The sequence below is a fragment of the Meles meles genome, chromosome X, assembly GCF_922984935.1.
Source record: "Meles meles chromosome X, mMelMel3.1 paternal haplotype, whole genome shotgun sequence".
NCBI classification, from domain to species: Eukaryota; Metazoa; Chordata; class Mammalia; order Carnivora; family Mustelidae; genus Meles; species Meles meles.
Window position 1 is genome coordinate 39,920,962 of NC_060087.1, and position 20,985 is coordinate 39,941,946.

The 20,985-nt window shown below is 35.6% G+C and overlaps 1 protein-coding gene across 7 annotated transcripts in view; it reads left to right on the forward strand.

The window, feature by feature from the left end:
* The window catches only part of KDM6A (lysine demethylase 6A), a 211,951-nt gene that overhangs the window by 74,267 nt on the left and 116,699 nt on the right, over positions 1-20,985 (forward strand). For all 7 annotated transcript variants that reach the window (XM_045994863.1, XM_045994860.1, XM_045994866.1 and 4 more), the window contains exon 4: positions 5,081-5,130. In XM_045994863.1, coding sequence (XP_045850819.1) covers positions 5,081-5,130 — 50 coding nt within the window. The remainder of the gene's footprint in view (positions 1-5,080; positions 5,131-20,985) is intronic.

Below are 20,985 nucleotides of genomic sequence, written 5' to 3' on the forward strand. Positions count from 1 at the left end.
GCATGAAGTTTCTGTTATCTACTGAATCTTTCTTAACTCTCTCTACTCCCTCACCGTATTTCTCTGGAAATCTCTCTTTTTAAAATGCCAGACAAATTATAGTAAGACTTTGAACTTCTCTTTTTATTCTTCAGTTACACCTTATTCTTTTACTGAAAAAACTCTTTAGGCTGCTTGTAACTTAGAAGGAATTAACTTGAATCCAATAGCTGGATGTCCACTCATCATCAGGGAAATGTAAATCAGAACTATAGTGAGATCCCACCTCACACCTGGCAGAATGGCCAGAATCAACAACATAGGAAATAACGTGTGGGTGGGTGAGAATGGTGGACAGAAGGGAACCCTTGTTCATGGTTGGTGGGAGTGCAAACTGGTGCAGCGATTCTAGAGAACAGTATGGAGGTTCCTTAAAAAGTTAAAAGTAGAACTATCCTATGATCCAGCAATTGCACTACTGGGTATTTACTCCCAAAATACAGAAACACTAATTGAAAGGGATTCATGCATCCCCTTGTTTATTGTAACCTTATGTACAATAGCCAAACTATATTTATAATAGCCAAATTATGGAAGCAGCCCAAGTGTCCCATCAGTAGATGAAAGGATAAAGAAGATAGGGTATATATAGACAATGCAATATTATCCAGGCATGAAAAAGAATGAAATCCTGCCATTTGCAACAGCGTGGGTAGAACTAAGGAGTATAATGCTGAGCAAAATAAGTGGAAGAAAAATACTATATGATTCCACTCATATGTGGAATTTAAGAAATAAAACAAACGAGTAAAGGGAACAAAAAAGAGGCTAACCAAGAAACAGACTCTTAATTATAAAGAATGAACTGATGGGTACCAGAGTGCAGGTGGGTGGCGGTAGGTGAAATGGGTGATAGGGATTCAAGAGTATACTTACCATGATGAAAAAAAATAATAATAAAAGGCTTAATGTCACAGTCTTTTAGGTAGTGGTGAGAATGTATGTTTACCTAAAGCTGCTACTTTTCCTACTGTCTCCTTCCTGGGAGTTCTCATTTGATAATGTTGACCATTTCCTAATTTTAACATAAGTACGCTTATTTTAACATTTATATGAATAATATGCTCATTGTTTAAGGAAAAATATTAAAAGATCAATAACCATAGAAGGTAAACAGCTTGAGAACAGAGACATGTGTTTGTTCACATCTCTATTTCGTTATATCTGGCATGGTGCTAGCCACTTCATACTTAAGAAATATTATGTGAATATATTAAAGACCCATTGGTATTTTATCATTGAGAGACACTTGTTTTTAAACATTTCTGATGCAAATCTTGAGAGACTTTTCTATCACAATAAATTTTCAGCATTTGAAAATTGAATTAAACTCTCCTTTCTTTAACCTGATGTATCGTGTTAATTTCTCCATCTGAGAAACACACTTTATAACATTTCAATTTCCTATATAGTATCTATTTTATAGGTAGAAGAATTCTTTATTGCCTGTGCAGACTGTTTCTTTCCTTTTTTGGTACTAACTGTTGTCCATCCTTGTAGCTAAATCTTTGCATACATCCGTGTTTATGTTTTTAGAAGGAATACTTTGATGTGGTGGGCTTACTGAGCGAAGGGGTGTGTGTGTGTGTAGTTAATCCTTTAATAACATGGGTTTGAACTGCAAAGGTCCACTTAAATGTGGAGTTTTTTTTCAATAAATACACTACAATACTGTAAATGTATTTTCTCTTAGAATTTTCATCATATTTTATTTTCCCTGGCTTTATTATAAGACTACAGTATATGGTACATGTAACACACAAAATATGTGTTAATTGACCTTTTTTTGTTGTGGGTAAGGTTTTAAGTCAACAGTACGCTATTAGGCGAGTTTTTCGGGAGTTGAAAGTTATGTGTGAATTTTCCACTGTTGTGCAAGGATTAACTGTATTAAAACTTTTGACATTGCTAAATTATGCTGCAAAAAATTTTTACTAATTTATGCTTACAGCACTAGTAGAATGAGAAAACTGCCTATTTCCTTAAAATTTTGCCGCTTTTGGCTATTTCCCTTATTATAACTGAGTATTACCATCGTTATTTAATTTTCTCCTTTTTATATGTGAAAAGCTGTATAGCACAATTTTGAAGTTAAAGGAGGGCTTGCTATGTGTAATACCCTCTCCCATCTGTATAGGTCATTCTTTTATCCTTGATAATTTCCTTGTTTATTTCTTCCTCTTCTATCTTTCTGAGGTAAAGGGCAAAATAAAGGAGATTGTGTGAGAAAGGTTACATGACACTTGATTTGTTATAATAGTTAAATTTAACTTCTCATTGTTATCTTTTGCATTTATTTTTTTTAGACCCTGCTTCTTTGCCAGTTTTTTAATACTCTTAAATTATATTTTTCTTCTTTTTTAATCTAAAAGACTAAATGGACTTACTTAAAAACGAAACTCAAAATTATGAAATAATAATTTGAGGTCTGTTCATAAATAAAGTTGGTTCCCAGGATTAAAAAGATCTGAGCTTTGGAATTTGGTTGATAGAGAGTGGATATTAGTATGTTTGGGCACACCATTTTTTGTTAAGTGGCAAAAGGACAATCTTGCCTGATGTAATGGTAAAAAGATTTCCTAGTAGGATGAAGAAGGACTTCTTGAACCAATAGAGAACCCAGGGATCACAAAGTGAAGATTAGATGATTCAGGGAAGGAAAAGCCTAGTAAGATAATACGCTAGAGTCATTGTGAAAAAGGTTTTAAGGATGTCCAAACAAATGATTTCCCTTATTCTCTGTTAAGGACTTTAGAAAAGTCTAGCTACAGTGAACCAGGAATTCTTTTTCATGGATACGTAACTGACTTCAAGATTTGAAATGACTTTGCTTTGGTTAGAAGGATTTCACTATAGAGATTCTGGTGATGGGTAGTTGTATAGTCTTTAGAGTTCTAATGATTTATTTGAATTAGGAATCACAAAATATGGTAAGATTTTTTCTTAAAATAGGATGCTAGACCTAATGGGGTAAGGTATAATTGGAAAGGTAAGAAATGCTCATGGAAGGAATGTCTCATTTACAAATCTGTGCTTGCACTTGGAAGCATTTACTTTTTTGACTTTGAATTTGAGAGTTCATATTTATTTTTTGGTTTACTATATAGTAGTACAGATGCTATGTTTCTCCCAGCTGATCATCACATAGGCTTCTTGGACCTCGTGTTTCATTTACTTCGGAGGACACCATGCTATCTCTTTAAGTGCTCCTGCCAATTCTAAAATGGGAATTTTATGAAGTCATGTAATATGTATTATTAGGTAGGTTATTGGAAACAGGCTTTCCAAGGTTGCTGGAATCCCAGAACATCATTGAAAAGGCAGTCCGGATTTAATATGCTGAGTGCACAAAATTGTTAGGAACCCTGACTCTAACTGGTTAGGATGATTTTGGTACAAAAGCAAAGACCTGATTCTAGCTTAAATAATAAGCAGATTGATTGCCTCCCATAAGTGTATGTTCATAGGTGAGTTGTGTACTAGGCCTAGTTTGAGGTCTAAAAGTATCCAGCTACTTTCCATTTGTTTCTTCTCCTATCTTCTGTGGGCTTCATACTAAGAATAGTTCCCTTTGTGGTGGCATTTACTGATACATAGGTTTCCTTGTTCACATCCAGTAGTAGAGGGAGAATACCTTTCCTATGACTGTCTTTTATAAATCAATGATGGTTTCTGGACACAAACCTTGTTTGACTATTCTCTTCCAGGTAGATTGATAAGTTGGATTGCTTTTCTTTTTAGAAGACTAATCAGTGACCTTTATGAGCTAGCAACAATCGTGTGAAGAACTAGAAAATGCAGGATGGTTTGTAATAAAATTTTCACTAAAACTGGACATATTTCTAAATACCCTTCCAAGGATGGGTTGGTTGGCATCATCTAATGCCAAAGAAGATGAACATTATTTAAATAAGTTACTTGTTCAGATATATGATGATGATTTTGGATAATGCTTCTCTAATTTGAACATGTTTAGAAAGTTCTCTGCTTTGTAATCACATGTATTTTGGCTGTTTACTGATAAACACTATGAAAGCGTTACACACGCAGTTCTAGAAAATATTAATTTGCATTTCCCCCCATTTTTATCTACATAAAATTTTACACTGGAGAAATTTTATTTGAAAAATCTTAAGTCTTTTTAAAATTGAGGTATACTTGATATGTAACATTAGTTTTAGGCATTGAATAATGTAATGATTCAGTGTATATATTGCAAAAGGAGCACAGTAAGTCTACTTACATCCATCACCATACATAGTTAAAAAATTTTTTTCTTGTGATGAAAGCTTTTAAGATTTACTCCCTTAGCGACTTTCAGATATGCAATACAGTATTGTTAACTGCAGTCACCATTACACCATTACATCCTCATGACTTATTTATTGCTGAACAGTTTTTTAAAAAGATTCTCTCTACCAGCTCTAATGTGTGTATGTAATTTTCAGTTTATTTTGTTTTTTAACCTCCTCACTGAGTTTTGGGATTGACAGGAACTATAATTTTTTCAACAGCCTTTTATGCCTGATGGATTTAGGGGTATGGGATTCCCTATTTTGGAATTGAGTTGGAGTAAGTTAATTGTGGGCTGGATTTTTTTGTTGATTATATGAAAGGAAACATCACGAAAGAAATACTCCTTTTGCTCTTTGCAGTGGTTGAGCTCTTGGTCATTCTTAGAAGTGAGATTCCCTTGTGGGAAAAAATAACTCATCACATTTCGAAGTAGAAATTCTTAATCCTTTTATCAGATCTACTCTGTGAGAAGGCCATGTTGATTCAAGAGGTAGCCTAGATTCTGTTCAAGATTAGGTCTGAGGTGTGAACAGTTTTACATCCTTGAACTCCTGTATATTTGGTATTTACTATGTCTGACTACAGCATGGGGAGGGTCCAGATTTATAAATTGTTTGGTCTTAAATATCACTTTCTGTTGGAAGGTGGGGTATGATGGGAAGCTTATTGTGATGTTTCTTAAAACTTGTATTATTGATTTGGCGTGGGACGTAATTGCGACTCATACTTATTTTCCCTCTTTCAGCATTATCTGCATACCAGAGGTACTACAGTTTACAGTCTGACTACTGGAAGGTTAGTGAACATTTGCATGTTCATTTCCTACTTGTTTTTTGGGCTGATTACTACTGGTTATGCTCAGAATGAATTGTGCTCTTTTTTTTTTCTTTGTTTTGTTAATTACTTTAAAAAACACCATAGGGAGGGGCGCCTGGGTGGCTCAGTGGATTGGGCCGCTGCCTTCTGCTCGGGTCGTGATCTCAGGGTCCTGGGATCGAGCCCTGCATCGGGCTCTCTGCTCCGCGGGGAGCCTGCTTCCTCCTCTCTCTCTGCCTGCCTTTCTGCCTACTTGTGATCTCTCTCTGTCAAATAAATAAAATAAAATCTTTAAAAAAAAAAACACAAAAAAAAAAACACCATAGGGAAAGAGGATTGGAAAGACAAATGTTGTTTGCATTATCTTGTATGAACCACCTTGTATTTTATTAAAAGAGATAGATTACTCTGACACAGATTATTGGCTAAAGATGATCCTAAGTGTAAGAATTTAAAAGCAAGTAAAGCCAAATGGCAACAAAGTGATTCTTTGTTTGTTTGTCTTAAGTTGGTACCTGGGAATAAAAGAAGGCTTTTATTGGATGTGTAAGATGGGTTTATAAGACCGAAAAGGCAAGGAACAATGGGGAAATTATAATAGGAATCTTTCTTAGTATAGTCTGTCTATAATTGGAACTCTGAGGCAGCTGAACCTAACCATTTTTTAAGAGACTTACCTAAATGAAGAACTGTGAGTCATCCATTTTCTTTAAGCAGTTCATATAGTTACCTGGGCAGGTTAATCTTCACATCATGTTTATTTTTAAGCATAAGTTTATTGATGAGTGGAGTTTCTTTATCTGAATTGTCATTTTATATTTTTAAGGTGCATTTTGTCTTTCCATCACCTAGTTTATCGTTTCGATTTGTGGAAGTTTTAACAATACATTTGGTAATTTAAAAAATGTACTGAAATTACTTTTCCAGTCTGTGCCTTACCTTAAATTAAAAGCTTGTGGAAGCATAATTTTTACATAGCATAAAATTCAACTGTTTTAACTATGCAGACTTTTAGTAAATTTTCAGAGTTGTACAACCATAACCATAGTCTTATTCTAGGACATGTCCATTTCCCCATAATGAAACCTCATGCCCAACCTCTGGCAGTTACTACTCTACTTTGTGTCTCTGTATATTTGTATTTTCTGGATATTTCCTATACATGATATCATAGCATAGGTGTTTTTTTGTGACTGACTTCTTTCACTTAGCGTGTTTTCAAGGTTGATACATTCATAGCATGTTTAATACTTTCTTCTTCTTATATTATATAATATTCCATTGTGTGGATATACCACGTTTTATTCATTTATTAGCTGATGGGCATTTTAGTTGTCACTTTTTGGTCATTGCGAACAATGCTGCCCTGAACATTTGTGTTGTCAAGTTTTGTGTGGACATAGATTTTCAGTTCTAGGATAGATAGCCAGGAATGGAATTACTGAGTTGTAGGGTAAATCTGAGTTTAACATTTTAAGAAACTGTTTCCCAAAGTGGCTATAATGTTTTACATTCTTGCCAGCAGTGTTATGAGGGTTTCAGTTTCTCCTTGTCTTGTCAGAAGTTGTAATTGTTCAGTTTTTGAGTGTAGCCATCATAGTGGGTGTGAAGTAGCATCTTATGGTTTTTATTTCCATTTGTCAAATGACTGAATGACTGATGATGTTTAGCATCTTTTTATGAACTCATTGGCTGTATATATTCCGTGCAAACCCTGTGCCCATGTTTTTTTATATATATATATATATATGTATATATATTTATTGTCAGAGATCTTTATACATTCTGGATACAATCTCTTACCAGATACATAATTTGCAAATATGTTTTCAAGGTCTGTGGCTTATATTTTCACTTTCTTGGCAGTATATTTTTGAAGTGCAAAAAATTTGAATTTTGATGCTGTCCATTTTTTTCAATTTTTTTTTCATTGCTTGTGCTTTTAGTGTTGCACATAAGAAATCTTTGCCTAACCCAAGGTTATGAAGATTGATTCCGTAGTTTATTCAGACCAGTTGCTTCATTATTTGCCTTTACTGCAGTACTATCTGCACTTGTAGTACAAGTGTCTTTTCATATTTTTTATTAGTGAATGATTCTTTGGTGTGTAAGTGGGATCCTTTATAAGGGTAAGTGTTCAATATAGCTCCTTTGGGATTGCTGATTTCCCCTTAGTCTTTTTTTTTTTTTTTAAGATTTTATTTATTTATTCGACAGAGAGAGATCACAAGTAGATAGAGAGGCAGGCAGAGAGAGAGAGAGAGGGGGAAGCAGGCTCCCTGCCGAGCAGAGAGCCCGATGCGGGACTCGATCCCAGGACCCTGAGATCATGACCTGAGCCGAAGGCAGCGGCTTAACCCACTGAGCCACCCAGGCGCCCTAATTTCCCCTTAGTCTCTTTTTTTTTTTTTTAAAGATTTTATTTATTTATTTGACAGACAGAGATCACAAGTAGGCAGAGAAGCAGGCAGAGAGAGAGAGAGAGGGAAGCAGGCTCGCTGCTGAGCAGAGCCGGATGCGGGGCTCCATCCCAGGACCCTGGGATCATGACCTGAGCTGAAGGCAGAGGCTTAACCCACTGAGCCACCCAGGTGCCCCTCCCCTTAGTCTTAACCAAGAGTTTATGTTAGTAGGCTTTTTGTATCTGATAGGTGAGAAATTGTGCTTATTGTTTTGTTTGTTTGTTTTTGCTTATTGTTGTTTTAATTTGCATTTTTCTTAATTGTTAACAGGGTTGAGTTTTTTGAAATTACATTTTAAAGGCAATTTTTCTTTGAAACATCTGTTCATATCTCTTGCCTAATTTTCTATTATTGGGTGGGCCATTGTTTTATTTTTCTGTTTTGTATAGCTATATTTTGTAGGAAGTATTTATCCTTTATCTGGACTACAACAAGTTTGCAGTTTGCCGTTGTTGTTTTGCTTTGCTTTTGTGTATTTGTTTTTGCCTATGCAGAAGTCTTTTCTTTGCAGTCAGATTTATCAGTCTTTTCCTACTTTGAGTTCTAGGACAGGTTTTTTCCTTATTCCCAGGTGTTAAAAAAATTCACCAACATACTCTTTTAGTACTTGAATGGTTTTTATTTTTTAATTTAAATCTCTGATCCATTTGAGATTTAAGTCATCCTTGATTTATACTGTGAGGAACATTTTAGTTTATCTTTTTCCTTATGGCTAATTATCCTGACACAACATACTGTTAAAAAAATCTCTTTTCCGCCACTAATTCGAGATGTTGTCTTAATTGTACACTAAATTTTCATTTGCGATTTTGTCTGCTTAGGGTTTTCTGGTCTATTTTGTTAGTCTGTTTATTAACTAATTACCATACTATTTTACTTATAGAGATTTTATAAGGTATTTTATAAAAATTTATATATATATAAAATATGAAATTTATATATATATATATAAAATATAAAATTTTATATTTTATTTTATAAAGTAGTTTAATATATAGTAGCACTCTGGCACCCTTTCCCATTGTTCTTGCTTTTAGGATTTCCTTGACTGTCCTTTCTTGGTGGTTTTTCCACATAAACTATCTAATAAGTTGTTTAGCTCCACAAAAATAGCTGATGATTTTTCCCCCCAGCTTTTTTGAGGTATAACTTACATAATTTTAAGTGTATAAGCTTGCTGTGTTTCAGCAGTTTATATGAGGTTGTGTAACCATTACTACAATTAAGATACAGAATATTTCCATCATTCAGTGTTCCCTTGTGCCCCCTTTGCAGCTGATGTCCATTCTTGCTTGACCCCCCGGTCCCAGGCAGTTAGTTATTTCCTTTCTATCTCTCTAGTTTTGCCTTTTCTAGAATGCCTCACAACTGGATCCAAGCAGCATGTATTATTTTGTTTTTGATGTCTTTCATTGAGCATGCTATTTTTGAGACTCATCTATGTCGTGTGTATCAATATTGTGTTCTTTTTAATCTTTAAGTAGTATTTCATAGAATGATTCTGCCACAGTTATTCCATTTATCAGTTGTTAGACATTTGTGTTGTGTCTAGCTTTAGGTAAATATGAATGAAATTCTGTGAACATTTGTCTTTGTATGGATATAGGTTTTCATTTTTCTTGGTACATGTTTCTAGGATTTGGAAATGCTGGGTCCCATTGCAGTTAATAGGTTTAATTACCAACTTGTTTTCCATAGTGACTGTACCATTTTACATTCCAGCTAGCAACATTTGATTTCCCTAGTTCTACATCTTGGATAGTACCTGGTATTGTCACTCTCTTTTAACTTTAGCCATTCTAGTAGATAAGTAGTGGTTTTTCATCTTGGTTTTATCTACATTTTCCTGATGACAGTGATGTTCAGTATCTTCTATGTGCTATCGGCCTTTAGTATACTTTCTCTGCTAAATTACCTGTTCACGTCTTTTGCTCATTTCCAACTTTTTTTTTTTTTCACCTTAATTGAGTTGTATGGGCTATTTACATATTCTGGAGGAAAGCCCTTTGTCAGATACATGTTTTGGAAATATTTTCTCACATTCTGTGGCTTGCCATTTTTCTCCCCCTTAATTGTGCCTTTGAATAGCAAAGCTGAAACTGGTCCCTGTATTCAGACAGAAGGCAGGGAAAGACCAGTGAAAGGGCTGGCCCACTGCAGGTTGGAAGATAGCACTTTTATTTTTTTTAATTTTTTTTTTATTTTTTAAAGATTTATTTATTTGACAGAGAGAGAGAGGGAAGCAGGCTCCCTGCTGAGCAGAGAGCCTGATGTGGGACTCGATCCCAGGACCCTGAGATCATGACCTGAGCCGAAGGCAGCGGCTTAAGCCACTGAGCCACCCAGGCGCCCCCTGGAAGATAGCACTTTTAATAAGCAAAGGAAACTTATAGATGAGGCTTGTCTTGGGGCAGCAGCAAGATGAATGAATCCCCGAACCTACTTGCCAAGTCTTAAAAGTTTATAAAGAGGCCTAAACTGGGCTTAATCACATGTACTATGCAAGTGTTCTTTTCGATGGCATTACCCAACAATAATTTTCAGATTACTGTTTTCTGTTGTAACTCTAGTTTCCTTTTAATTACTGTGGAACTGGTGATGAAGCACAACCTCTTTTATTCCTAATATTTTTTTTCTTGATCAGCTTGGCTAGAGGTTTATCAATTTTATTGATTTTTTTTTTTTTAAAGATTTTATTTATTTGTTTGACAGAGAGACAGTGAGAACAGGAAGGCAAGCAGGGGGAGTGGGAGAGGGAAATCAGGCTTCCCACTGAGCAGGGAGCCCTATGTGGGACTCCATCCCAGGACCCTGGGATCATGACCTGAGCCGAAGGCAGAGGCTTAATGACTGAGCCACCTAGGTGCCTCCGTTTTATTGATCTTTGCAAAAATCTTTGTTTCATAGATTTTTTTTCTTCTTTCAATATTGTTTTATATTTCATTGATTTCTGATTGTCTTTATTTGTTCTGCTTACTTTCTGTTTAATTTTCTCTTATTTAGGTAGAAGCTTAGATGAGTGATTTTCTTTTTCCTCTAGTAAAAGTCTTTAAAGGTATCTATTTTTGTTAGCATTGCTTTAATTGTATACCACAAATTTTTATATTTTGTATTTTTGTTAACCTTTTATTTGAAAATGTCTTCTACTTTCTCTTTCTTCTGACCCATGGGTTGTTTGGATACATGTTGTATGATTTAAAAGTATTTGGGTTATTTTAGATATCTCATTGTTAGTGATTTTTATTTATACAGCATACTTTGTATGATTTCATTCTTTTGAAATATATTAAGACTTTATTGGTTTAGCACTTGGGCATAGCCACAGGATTTGTATTTGTTGGTTATACTATGCTATAAACAAAGGTAAAGGCAGTTGATAGTGTATTTCAAATTTCTGTCTTTGATGATTTTTGTCTGTGTCATTTGCTGAGTTATTGCTTAAGGATTGTGGTATTGTCTTTTCATTTTGCCCTTTTTAAAAAAAATACATTTTGAAGTTTTCTTACTTGTATATATACATTCCTGATTGTTATTTTTACCTGGCGAATTGACCCTTTTGTCATGATAAAATATTATTTTTACCTCTGGTAATTCTTTTGTCTCGACATGTGTTTTATCTAATTTTAATATATAGACATTCTGTCCTTCTTAGGCTTGTTATTATGTGATACATCCTTTTTCTCTTTCCAACCTGTTGGTAACTTTATATTTACAATTCTTTTTTTGTAGATAACTTATAAGTGGATCTTGTTTTTTATGCAGTCTCAGAATCTCTCTTTTTTACTATTAAACCATTCATAGTAATGTACTCATTTATATGATTGGGTTTGAGCCTTTGATTTTTCTTTTCTGTTTGTCCTCTCAGTTTCTTGGTCTTACGTTCTTCCTTACTTACTTTCCCTATCCCTTTTTGATATTTGAATGTTTTACAATTTCACTTTACTCTTCCTGTTGTCCATTTTAGCTCTGCTTTTCATTATTCGTTCACTGGGATTATAGTGTATACCTTTAATTTTTCACAGTCAAGTCTCAGTTAACATTGTATCAGTTCACCTAAGATGTGGAAAGTTTTCAGGTACTTAAGTCCACTTCGTACCCATCCATGTCCTTTATGTGATAGTAGTTATGTGTATTAAATTTACATTATTAACTCCACAAGATGATGGTTTTTTGCTTTGAACAGGCCCATATATTACAGTGACAATAGTAATGGTTTGTATTTACCTATATGGTTACCATTTCTGGTATTCTTCATGCACTATTATTTTCTTCTAGGCTGAAGAACTTTGGTTAGCATTTCTTATAGTAAAGATCTGGCAGAGATGAGTTTCTTTTATCCGAAAATATTTTTTTTACTTCATTTTTTTTTTTTAAAGATTTTATTTATTTATTTGACAGAGAGAGATCACAAGTAGGCAGAGAGGCAAGCAGAGAGAGAGAGAGGAGGAAGCAGGCTCCCTGCCAAGCAGAGAGCCCGATGCGGGACTCGATCCCAGGACCCTGGGATCATGACCTGAGCTGAAGGCAGAGGCTTAAACCACTGAGCCACCCATGTGCCCCTTGACTTTATTTTTAAAGGGCATTTTTGCTGGTTATGGAATTATGGCGTGGCTTGCCTTTTTAAAGTGAAGTCTACCTCCTTGCCTTCCTCTTTTTGATGAGAAATCGGCTCTTAATTATACCACTGTCCCTGTGCACAGTTTATTTGGTTCTTTCATGATTTGCTTGTTATCTTTGGCTTCCTATAGTTTGATCATGATTTATCTCTGCCTGATCATTTCATATTTATCCTGCTGGAGCATTTTTGAATTTGCATTACATAGGGGAAATTTTTATCATTATTTCCTCAAATAATTTTTTGTTCATTCTTTTTCCTTTTCTCCTGGGAATCCAGCTCCATGTAGGTTAGATAATTTGTTTTTATATAAATGCCCCTGAGGGGCTCTTATTTTTTTTCTCTGTGGTCTTTACATTGGAGAATTTGTTTTTCTATTTTGAAGTTTATTCTTTTCTTTGTTGTTATTTAATTATTCAGTCCATTGAATTTTATTTCAGATATGGTATTTTTCAGTTATAGATTTTCCATTGGGTTCTTTTTTTATTATTATTTCTCTTTCACTGTTCAGATTTCCTGTCTTTATAATTATGAGCATGTTTTATTGATGACAATTAGAATAAGAACTGTAAAATCCTTGTCTGCCATTTTCTTTTTTTAAATTAAAAAAAAATTTTTTTAAAGATTTTATTTATTTACTTGACAGAAAGAGAGAGCCTATGTGCACACAAGCAGGCAGCGGAGGGGGAGGGACAAGCAGGCTTTCCACTGAGCAAGGGAGCCTGATGTGGAGCTTGATACCAGGACCTCAGGATCATGATCCAAGCCAAAGGAAGATGCTTAACCAACTGAGCCACCCACGCACCCCTTGTCTGCCATATTCTAGCATCTTTATCATTTTGGATTTGGTTTCAGTTGATTTTCTTCTTTCCTGAGAGTATGTTCTGTTTTCCTGGATCTTTGTATGTTTTGTAATTTTGGCTTAGGACCTGGACATATGAAAATTATGCTAACTCTTGGTTCTATTATTTCCTTCTAGGGAGGTCCCCCCACCTTTCTCTTTTATCAGGCAGTTATCTTTATTGGACTTGAACTGCAAACTCAACTTTCTTCCAGTGGCAACTTAAGTATCAATTTAGATCTTTTGTCTTTAATTTAGCTCTAAGTCTCTAACTTGGATACAGGAGTCAGTCAGACATGTGGATAGACAGAATTTAGGATTCTCTGGCTCTTTCTTTTTTGGAATTTTCCTTATTTAGTGGGTTGTGATTTCTCCTGGTTCCAGTCTTAAGGTTTTCTATATTAGAAAGACTGCTTTTTCTACTAGTGACCCACTCTCACATGTGCTATACCTGGCAGCAAGTTTTAATAGCTGGGAAAATGGAACTCAACCCATACAACTTTCCTTCTCTAAGCATGGCCTTTCATATTAGTTTCCATTTGTTGTTTTAACAACTTAACGCACATTTAGTGTCTAAAAACACAAATTTAATTATCTTAAAGTTTTGAAAGTCAGAATCCCAAATGAGTCTTAGGTAAGTCAAATTGTCATTAAGACTTGTTCTTTCTGTAGGTTCTGTTACAGAATCTTTTGCCTTTTCTAGCTTCTGAAGTTTTCCCACATTGTTTTGGCTCATGGCTCTGTATCTTACTGCATTTTGTCTCCTCATTGCCTTCTTTGGCCTTTAACTTTCTTGCCTCCCTCTTACTAAGGACTCTTGTGATTACATCAGGTCTAACCTGGGTAATTCAGGATGATAACCTTACCATCTAACAGTCCATTTAATTACAACTGCAGAGTATCTTTTGCTGTGTAAGGTAAATATTCTCAGTTTGGGGATTTAGGATATAGATGTTTTAGGGGCCACTGTTCAGACTACATCTTTCCACTAGAATCTGCCTGTTTGTTTACTCTTCAGTGCCTTTAGTTAGCTGCTTTATTTTATGTATTATAAATTCTGTAAACCAGTTATTTCATAGTTACTGTCTCTAGGAGAGTCTTCACCAGTGTCATCTTACATTATTAGCCTATTTATTGGAAGCAGTGGTGTGATAACGTATTAATACCATTTTGCTTGCTTTTGAACTTAATAAAAATGTAGTTGTGCAGCATATTTTAAAGTCTTGTCTTCTTTCAGTCAGTACTGTGTATGTTAGATTCATCCCTGTAGTTGTATATTGCAGTAGTTTGTTTTCATTGCTGTATAATACTTCGTTACATGCCAGCGCCACAATTTATTCATTTTGTGGTAGAAGGAATTTGGTTTTTAATGAATTTAGACTGTTACTGATGGTAACTTTGCAAGTTCATAATGCCCCGGTAGTTGTCTGATGCCTGAAAACAGATTTAAAACAATATTTTGGCCGGCCTTTCTAGCTATAATTACTTGGGTAGAAGAAGGAATTGGGATTTAAGTCCAAAACAGATTAGTCTACCATTGCCAGTCATGGAACTCCCCTCTAATCTTACCTATACAAGGAAAACTAAATGTAAAATTTGTTATTTAAAAACCTACTATAGATATTTTGAATAATAAGAGAACATAATTATGGGGTTCCCCATACATGGAATACTAATTAGCTATCGGAATAATTTATCATTGATAGTTTCTAATTGTACAGAGTTCTTAAGAGGCATTTTGAGATCCTCCCAGGTTCCAAAAGCTGACTCCCCAAATACCCAGAACACATACCTGAGTTTATTGCTTACTATGTTAAAGAAGAACACCACCTCTGCAAAGCTTTGTTGGTATCCTAGGGAAGAAGATAAGGTCAGAATTGATTGAGATTGAAACTTTAAGACAAGTCTTTCAGTTTGGAAGCTTCATTGTGTAAGAATCTCTACAAATGTAATAGTCTAGAAATGGTGGTTATAGCAAGCAAGGAATTTGAGTTAAGAGATTCAAAGAATCTTAAGCCTCAAACTACTGTTGATGCTTTTCATTGATGAGTTGGATTGTTATCATAATAATGGACTATGTGCCTGGGCAGGAGACCTGGAAAAGTAAAGTAATGCTAATGAAAACCAAGGACTAGCAAAGTCAAGATAAGATAGACTTTCAGGTGTGATTTAGGTTCTCAGGTCCAGGCTAAGTGTGGGGGTAGATGTTTTAATTCTCTCAGGATTCAAGAACTTGTACCAGAATTGTCACTTAAAGACATTAATGCTACTTCCTTTAATTTCTGTTTTCTAAACATCAATAAACAATGTAACAGTTAATACTGTTGTTGTTTTTTAAGATTTTATTTATTTATTTGAGAGAGAGAAAGAGAGATCACAAGTAGGGAGAGAGGCAGATAGACGGTGGGGGAGGGGGAGCAGGTTCCTTGCTGAGCAGAGAGCCCGATGCCAGGTTACACTGAGCCACCCAGGCACCCCTGTAACAGTGTTATTTGTGAGGGTGGTAGTGATCAGAATTCATGTTCATGACTATGATTTTTAGGTTTAACTTTTTATATTTATAGTTTTGTCTAATTTTGTGTGATTTATATCCACAGTGTATTGTAAGTTGAAGAATATGAGTATATGATGGATTTTTAAAAAATGACTAAGATAATTATCTCTTGAGTTTTAGTTGCACTTCTTTCTTCAAACCTGTCCTCTATAATTAGAGCTTCTAAAATAAAGTGATTTGCCATTCTGTAGGCCCCAGTTCTTTATCTGAAATTCTTGCATTCAGAATTATGTAGAGTTGGGTGGATTTTTTTTTTTTTTTTGATTTTAGAAACATAATAATGCATTTACTGTGTTAAATAAGATCCCCTGTAGTAATATATTTACATCTCTGCAGTGATAGTATGATTGGTTATATTAAGGGGTAATTAAATAAAGACTTCCTGTCAGTTCAAGTAGGGTTTTCCTATCTAAAGCGTTTTGGTAGCTGATTCATTATCACTTTTAGTTTTTGTTAGAGCCTTTTGGAGTTCAGAATGAACAATTAGGTATCATTGATCTATAAACCATGATTAAATATTAATTTTTGTTTAACATTTCAAAATTGAATAGTGTTTATTATGTAATTAAAAATTTTATTTCTGGAGAGCTTATATTTTTTCTTACCTAGTTCAGTACAAATGAGTCAAAAATGAGTGAAAATTTGCCGGTTGTCTCATGACTATTCTATCATGCCATTACATGTTGACTATTACTGATTATAATAAATACCTTTGTAATGCTAGCTAATAATAAAAGCTTACTTACTGAACAACTCTGTTTACCATGAAGAAATGGCATAATGATTAAAAAAAAAAACAGTGTAGGGAAGAAAAGTTTCTTCTGACTACTAAGGTTCATGGCTAGGGCCTGTGAATTACCTAAGACAGGCAGATTAACAGGAGGGAAAAAAATAGTTGACACATGTGATGCATATACCTGTGGGAGAATTCAGTGATGTATAACTCCAAGGGTGGCTAGAATTTGGAGCTATATATCAACTTAGTAGGTTATGAGAGGGAGAAAGGGCGCTTACAGGGAAACAGCTTTTTTGGGAAAATAAATGAGCTCTTAGGAGAATAGATGGGAGATACTATAATCTTGTGACAGAGTCAGAATACCTCTCTTGGTGGGAATTTATGACACTTGGGTTCTTTTAGGAGGCTCTGCTTTTAACATATGAGAGGTTTGAGGAACTCAGATCTCTTCAGCTCAGCATAACTCTTAGCCAAAGTGTCATACTTTTGGAGTATTATGTCCTGATCCCCTTCAACAATAGCAGCAAAACCTAAGGTCTTTTCATGAGTCAGAAAGTTTAGAAATTGCTGTTATGGTTTATAGTACGAAGTAGAAAGGAATAAAAAAATTGTGTGTATGCTGTTAATGCTGCTATGTATTTGAGTATACAGATAGTAGATGGTAAGCTACATGTTAAAATGGCAAGAAGTTCTGTTGCTTCCTGATGACTTCTATTAAGTAGACTTTATTAAATAATTCTGATACATTTTTATTTATAATTGTAAACTTTTAAAATACACAAAACCTACTCTTTCTCCTTTTTCCCCCAACTTGAATTTAAGAAAAGAAAAAAGCTTCTGAATTATGGTAGTACGCTTATCTAAAAGAACCATTGATTAAAAGCTGCAGAAACTAGGGAACTCTTGGAATCTGCGCTCATCTTCTGACTTTTCAGTAGCTTTTTCTATTATACTAGTTACCTCAGTCACTAACTTGGCTTTTACATTCATAGACAAGGGCTTTGTTGGCAATACAGAGATAGTAAGATCCTGCTTTCAAGTTGCCCATATTCTTGTGAGGGGAGACGCAAACGAGCATATGTCTTTGGAAAGTGATATATTTGGAGGTGTTGAGGGCCATGAGGGGGGCAGAAGTGTGTGTCTTTGAATAAAGGGTATGGGAGAGTTTGAGGGTTTAGAAAGGCTCCACAGAGAAGTTGCAGTTTGAGGGAAGGACAAATGGCAGTTTTCCAGCTAAGTGACCTGGAGAGGCTTTCCAAGAAGAGAACTGAGCCAACACATGAAAAAGTACAATCAGTAGGTGTTTAGGGAACTAAGTTCTTGGTCTAGAGCAGAGGTCCAAAAACTTTAGAATGAGATAGTAAATCTTTTAGACTTTGTGGGCCAAGAGACAACATCAGCTGTTTTGTAGGTACTTAACTAATGAGTTACAATGAAACCATTATAAAATGTCAAAATTATTTTTAGCTCTTGGGCTTTAAAGAAAAAATTTGGCTGTAGTTTGTGGACTACTGTTTTAGAGCCTGGGGTTATTTTTGGGGGTATAGGACTCAAAAGTATGGAAAGAAAGGCAAGGACCAGATAGATAGTAAATGAGTTTATAACAAGTAGCACAGATCTGGAGGCTTAGGTTTGTCTCAGTATTTGTTCAGTATCTGGTCAATTTCTGTAGTGCTGGAAATCAGAGTCCTAAATTTAAATAAAACACAGTGACTTCCAGGGATTGATTGAAATTGCGTTGACTTTGTATGTTAAAAAACAAAAACCAAAAAACCAAAAAACTCTCATTGTAAAGAGACAACTGTCTTTCTTAATATTTTATATAATTTTTCCACGATGTTCTTAGCATATTATAAGGTATATTTTATAGCTTTATTGCTATTATAAATGTCCTTTTAATTTTTAAGATCTCTGCTCATATATAGAACTGCAGTTGGCTTTTATATGTTAAGTTAAATTTATCAAGCAGTTTCACTAACTTTTACTAACTTGGCTAATTTGTCTGTGTTACTTTGGATTCTGTGTAGACTACCCTGCCTTTGTAATTAATGGGTTTTTTGTTATTTCATTTATAATTTTTTTGATCTTTTTGCCTGCTGTTGTGGTAATTAGGATGTCAGCACAGTGTTGTTTGAAAGAGGTGCTAGAGTACCTTTGTTGGTTTGCCGCCTTAAAGGGAATGTTATAAATGTTTTACCATTAAGTATGATTACTTACAGTTGTTGTTGTTGTTGTTATTTGGTAAATAACAAACCAAGAAGAGGAAGGGACTAATTTACCAAAAACCAGTACCTATTGTTATTATTATTATTAGGTAGATAATAAACCAAGAAGAGGAAGGGACTTCTACTTCTTCTTCTTCTTCTTCTTTTTTTTTTTTAAAAGATTTTATTTATTTGTTTGACACAGAGATCACAAGTAGTCAGAGAGGCAGACAGAGAGAGAGGGGGGAAGCAGGTTCCCTGCTGAGCAGAGAGCCCGATGCGGGGCACAATCCCAGGACCCTGCGACCATGACCTGAGCCAAAGGCAGAGGCTTAACCCCCTGAGCCACCCAGGTGCCCGAGAAGAGGAAGAGACTTCTTTACCAAAAGCCGACTGTTAAAAATATCATTTTAAAAGTCAGCATTTTTCTTTTGTATGCAAATGTATATTCTGCATCCACTGAGATAGTTTTATATTTTTTCTGTTTAAACCAATCTCTTCTTTCTTTTTAAAGATTTTATTTATTTATTTGACAGAGAGAGATCACAAGTAGGCAGGCAGAGAGAGAGAGAGGGAAGCAGGCTTGCTGCTGAGCAGAGAGCCTGATGCGGGACTCGATCCCAGGACCCTGAGATCATGACCTGAGCCAAAGGCAGCGGCTTAACCCACTGAGCCACCCAGGCGCCCCCAATCTCTTATTTCTAAAGTAAGTTCAAATTGGTAATAAGTTTTTATCATTGTTAAATGATTGGGGTCACTAATTTTTTACATTAAAAAATTACTTATTAGGGGGGCACCTGGGTGGCTCAGTGGATTAAGCCACTGCCTTCGGCTCGGGTCATGATCTCAGGGTCCTGGGATCGAGCCCCACGTCAGGCTCTCTGCTCCGCAGGGAGCCTGCTTCCTCCTCTCTCTCTGCCTGCCTCTCTGCCTAGTTGTGATTTCTCTCTGTTAAATAAATAAAAATGTAAAAAAAAATTACTTATTAGGGAAAGGGAGAGAGCAAGTACAAGCAGGGGGAGGGGCAGAGGGAAAGAATCCCAAGCAGACTCCCTGCTGAGCCCTGAGATCATGACCTGAGCCAAAACTAAGAATTGGAAGCTCAATCGACTGAGGCACCCAGGTGCCCCAGTATCTTTGCTTTTTTGTTCATAATTGGCATTGGTCTGTATTTTTCCTTTCTTGAGTTGCCTTTTTCTGATGCCTTGGAGCTTATTCTGCATTCTGAGGAGCTGCTCAGAGGAGGAGGAAGCAGAGGGCAACAAACCTTTCCTTTAAGGGGATCATGAGATCATACACCTCCTTCATACATACCTCATTGATGAGAATGTAATAATTTGAGCATTCCTAGCTGCAAGGGAGGCTGAGAAATGTATTTCGTCTGGTCTTAAGAGGATAGAAAACTGTAAGGGAGGGTACGTGTTGTTACAAAACAGACTGTACTCATAGTACAAATTAACCTCATGTTAATTGGCCAGTAGGAATTATAATTATGTCTATATGACCTGAAAGTTATTGTTTCACAAGTTTTTTCTAGATAAAGGGAATATGATTACAACCTCTTTAAGGAAGAGAAAATCTCTCAGATGGCTGCTGCACTAGTAGCAGGAGTGCTATAGTCTGGATTTTAAGAAAATCAAACATGAGTACCTGCATCCTCTTCCTTAGAAAGGCACATCCCCAGTCTTTTACAGTCACAGCTCTCACCTATTTTCAGTACCTGCCAGCTCTGCTCTAATTAAAGGGTTGCCAGCATTCCAACTTCATTCTTTTGTTCATTTTTTAAAAGATTTTTTTTATTTATGAGAGAGAGAGAGCATGAACAGGATGGGAGGGGTAGCGGGAGAAGCAGACTCCCGCTGAGCAGGGAGCCCAAAGCAGGGCTTGATCTCAGGACTTTGAGATCATGACCTGAGCCGGAGGCAGGCACTTAACTGACTAAGCCACCCAGGCACCTCTGTTTTGTTCATTTTTAGTATCAACTCTCATAACTTATGACCATGCTCAACTTCCCACTTGAATGGTTCAGCCTGTCTCCTGATACCAGTTACTATTTTTGAAGTCTGGTTATAATGTTGCATGGCTTTTTTTTTTTTTTTTTAAGATTTATTTATTTACTTTTAAAAAAAGAGAGAGAGAGTGAGTACAGGGTTAAGAGGCAGAGAGAGAGGGGAGAGAGAATCCCAAGCAGACTCCATGCTGGGTGTGGAGCCCAATTTGGAGCTCCACCCCAGGACCTGAGATGATGCAGAGCCAAAACCAAGAGCTGAGCGCTTAACCGACTATGCCACCAAGTGCCCCATATGTTGCATAGATTTTTGAGTACTCTTGTCCATAACTCTATTTCATTTCTAAGTCCTCTTATTTTTAATGTGCAGTTTTTTTTTTTAAACAGCATGTGAGACTTAATCAGAAATTTTAT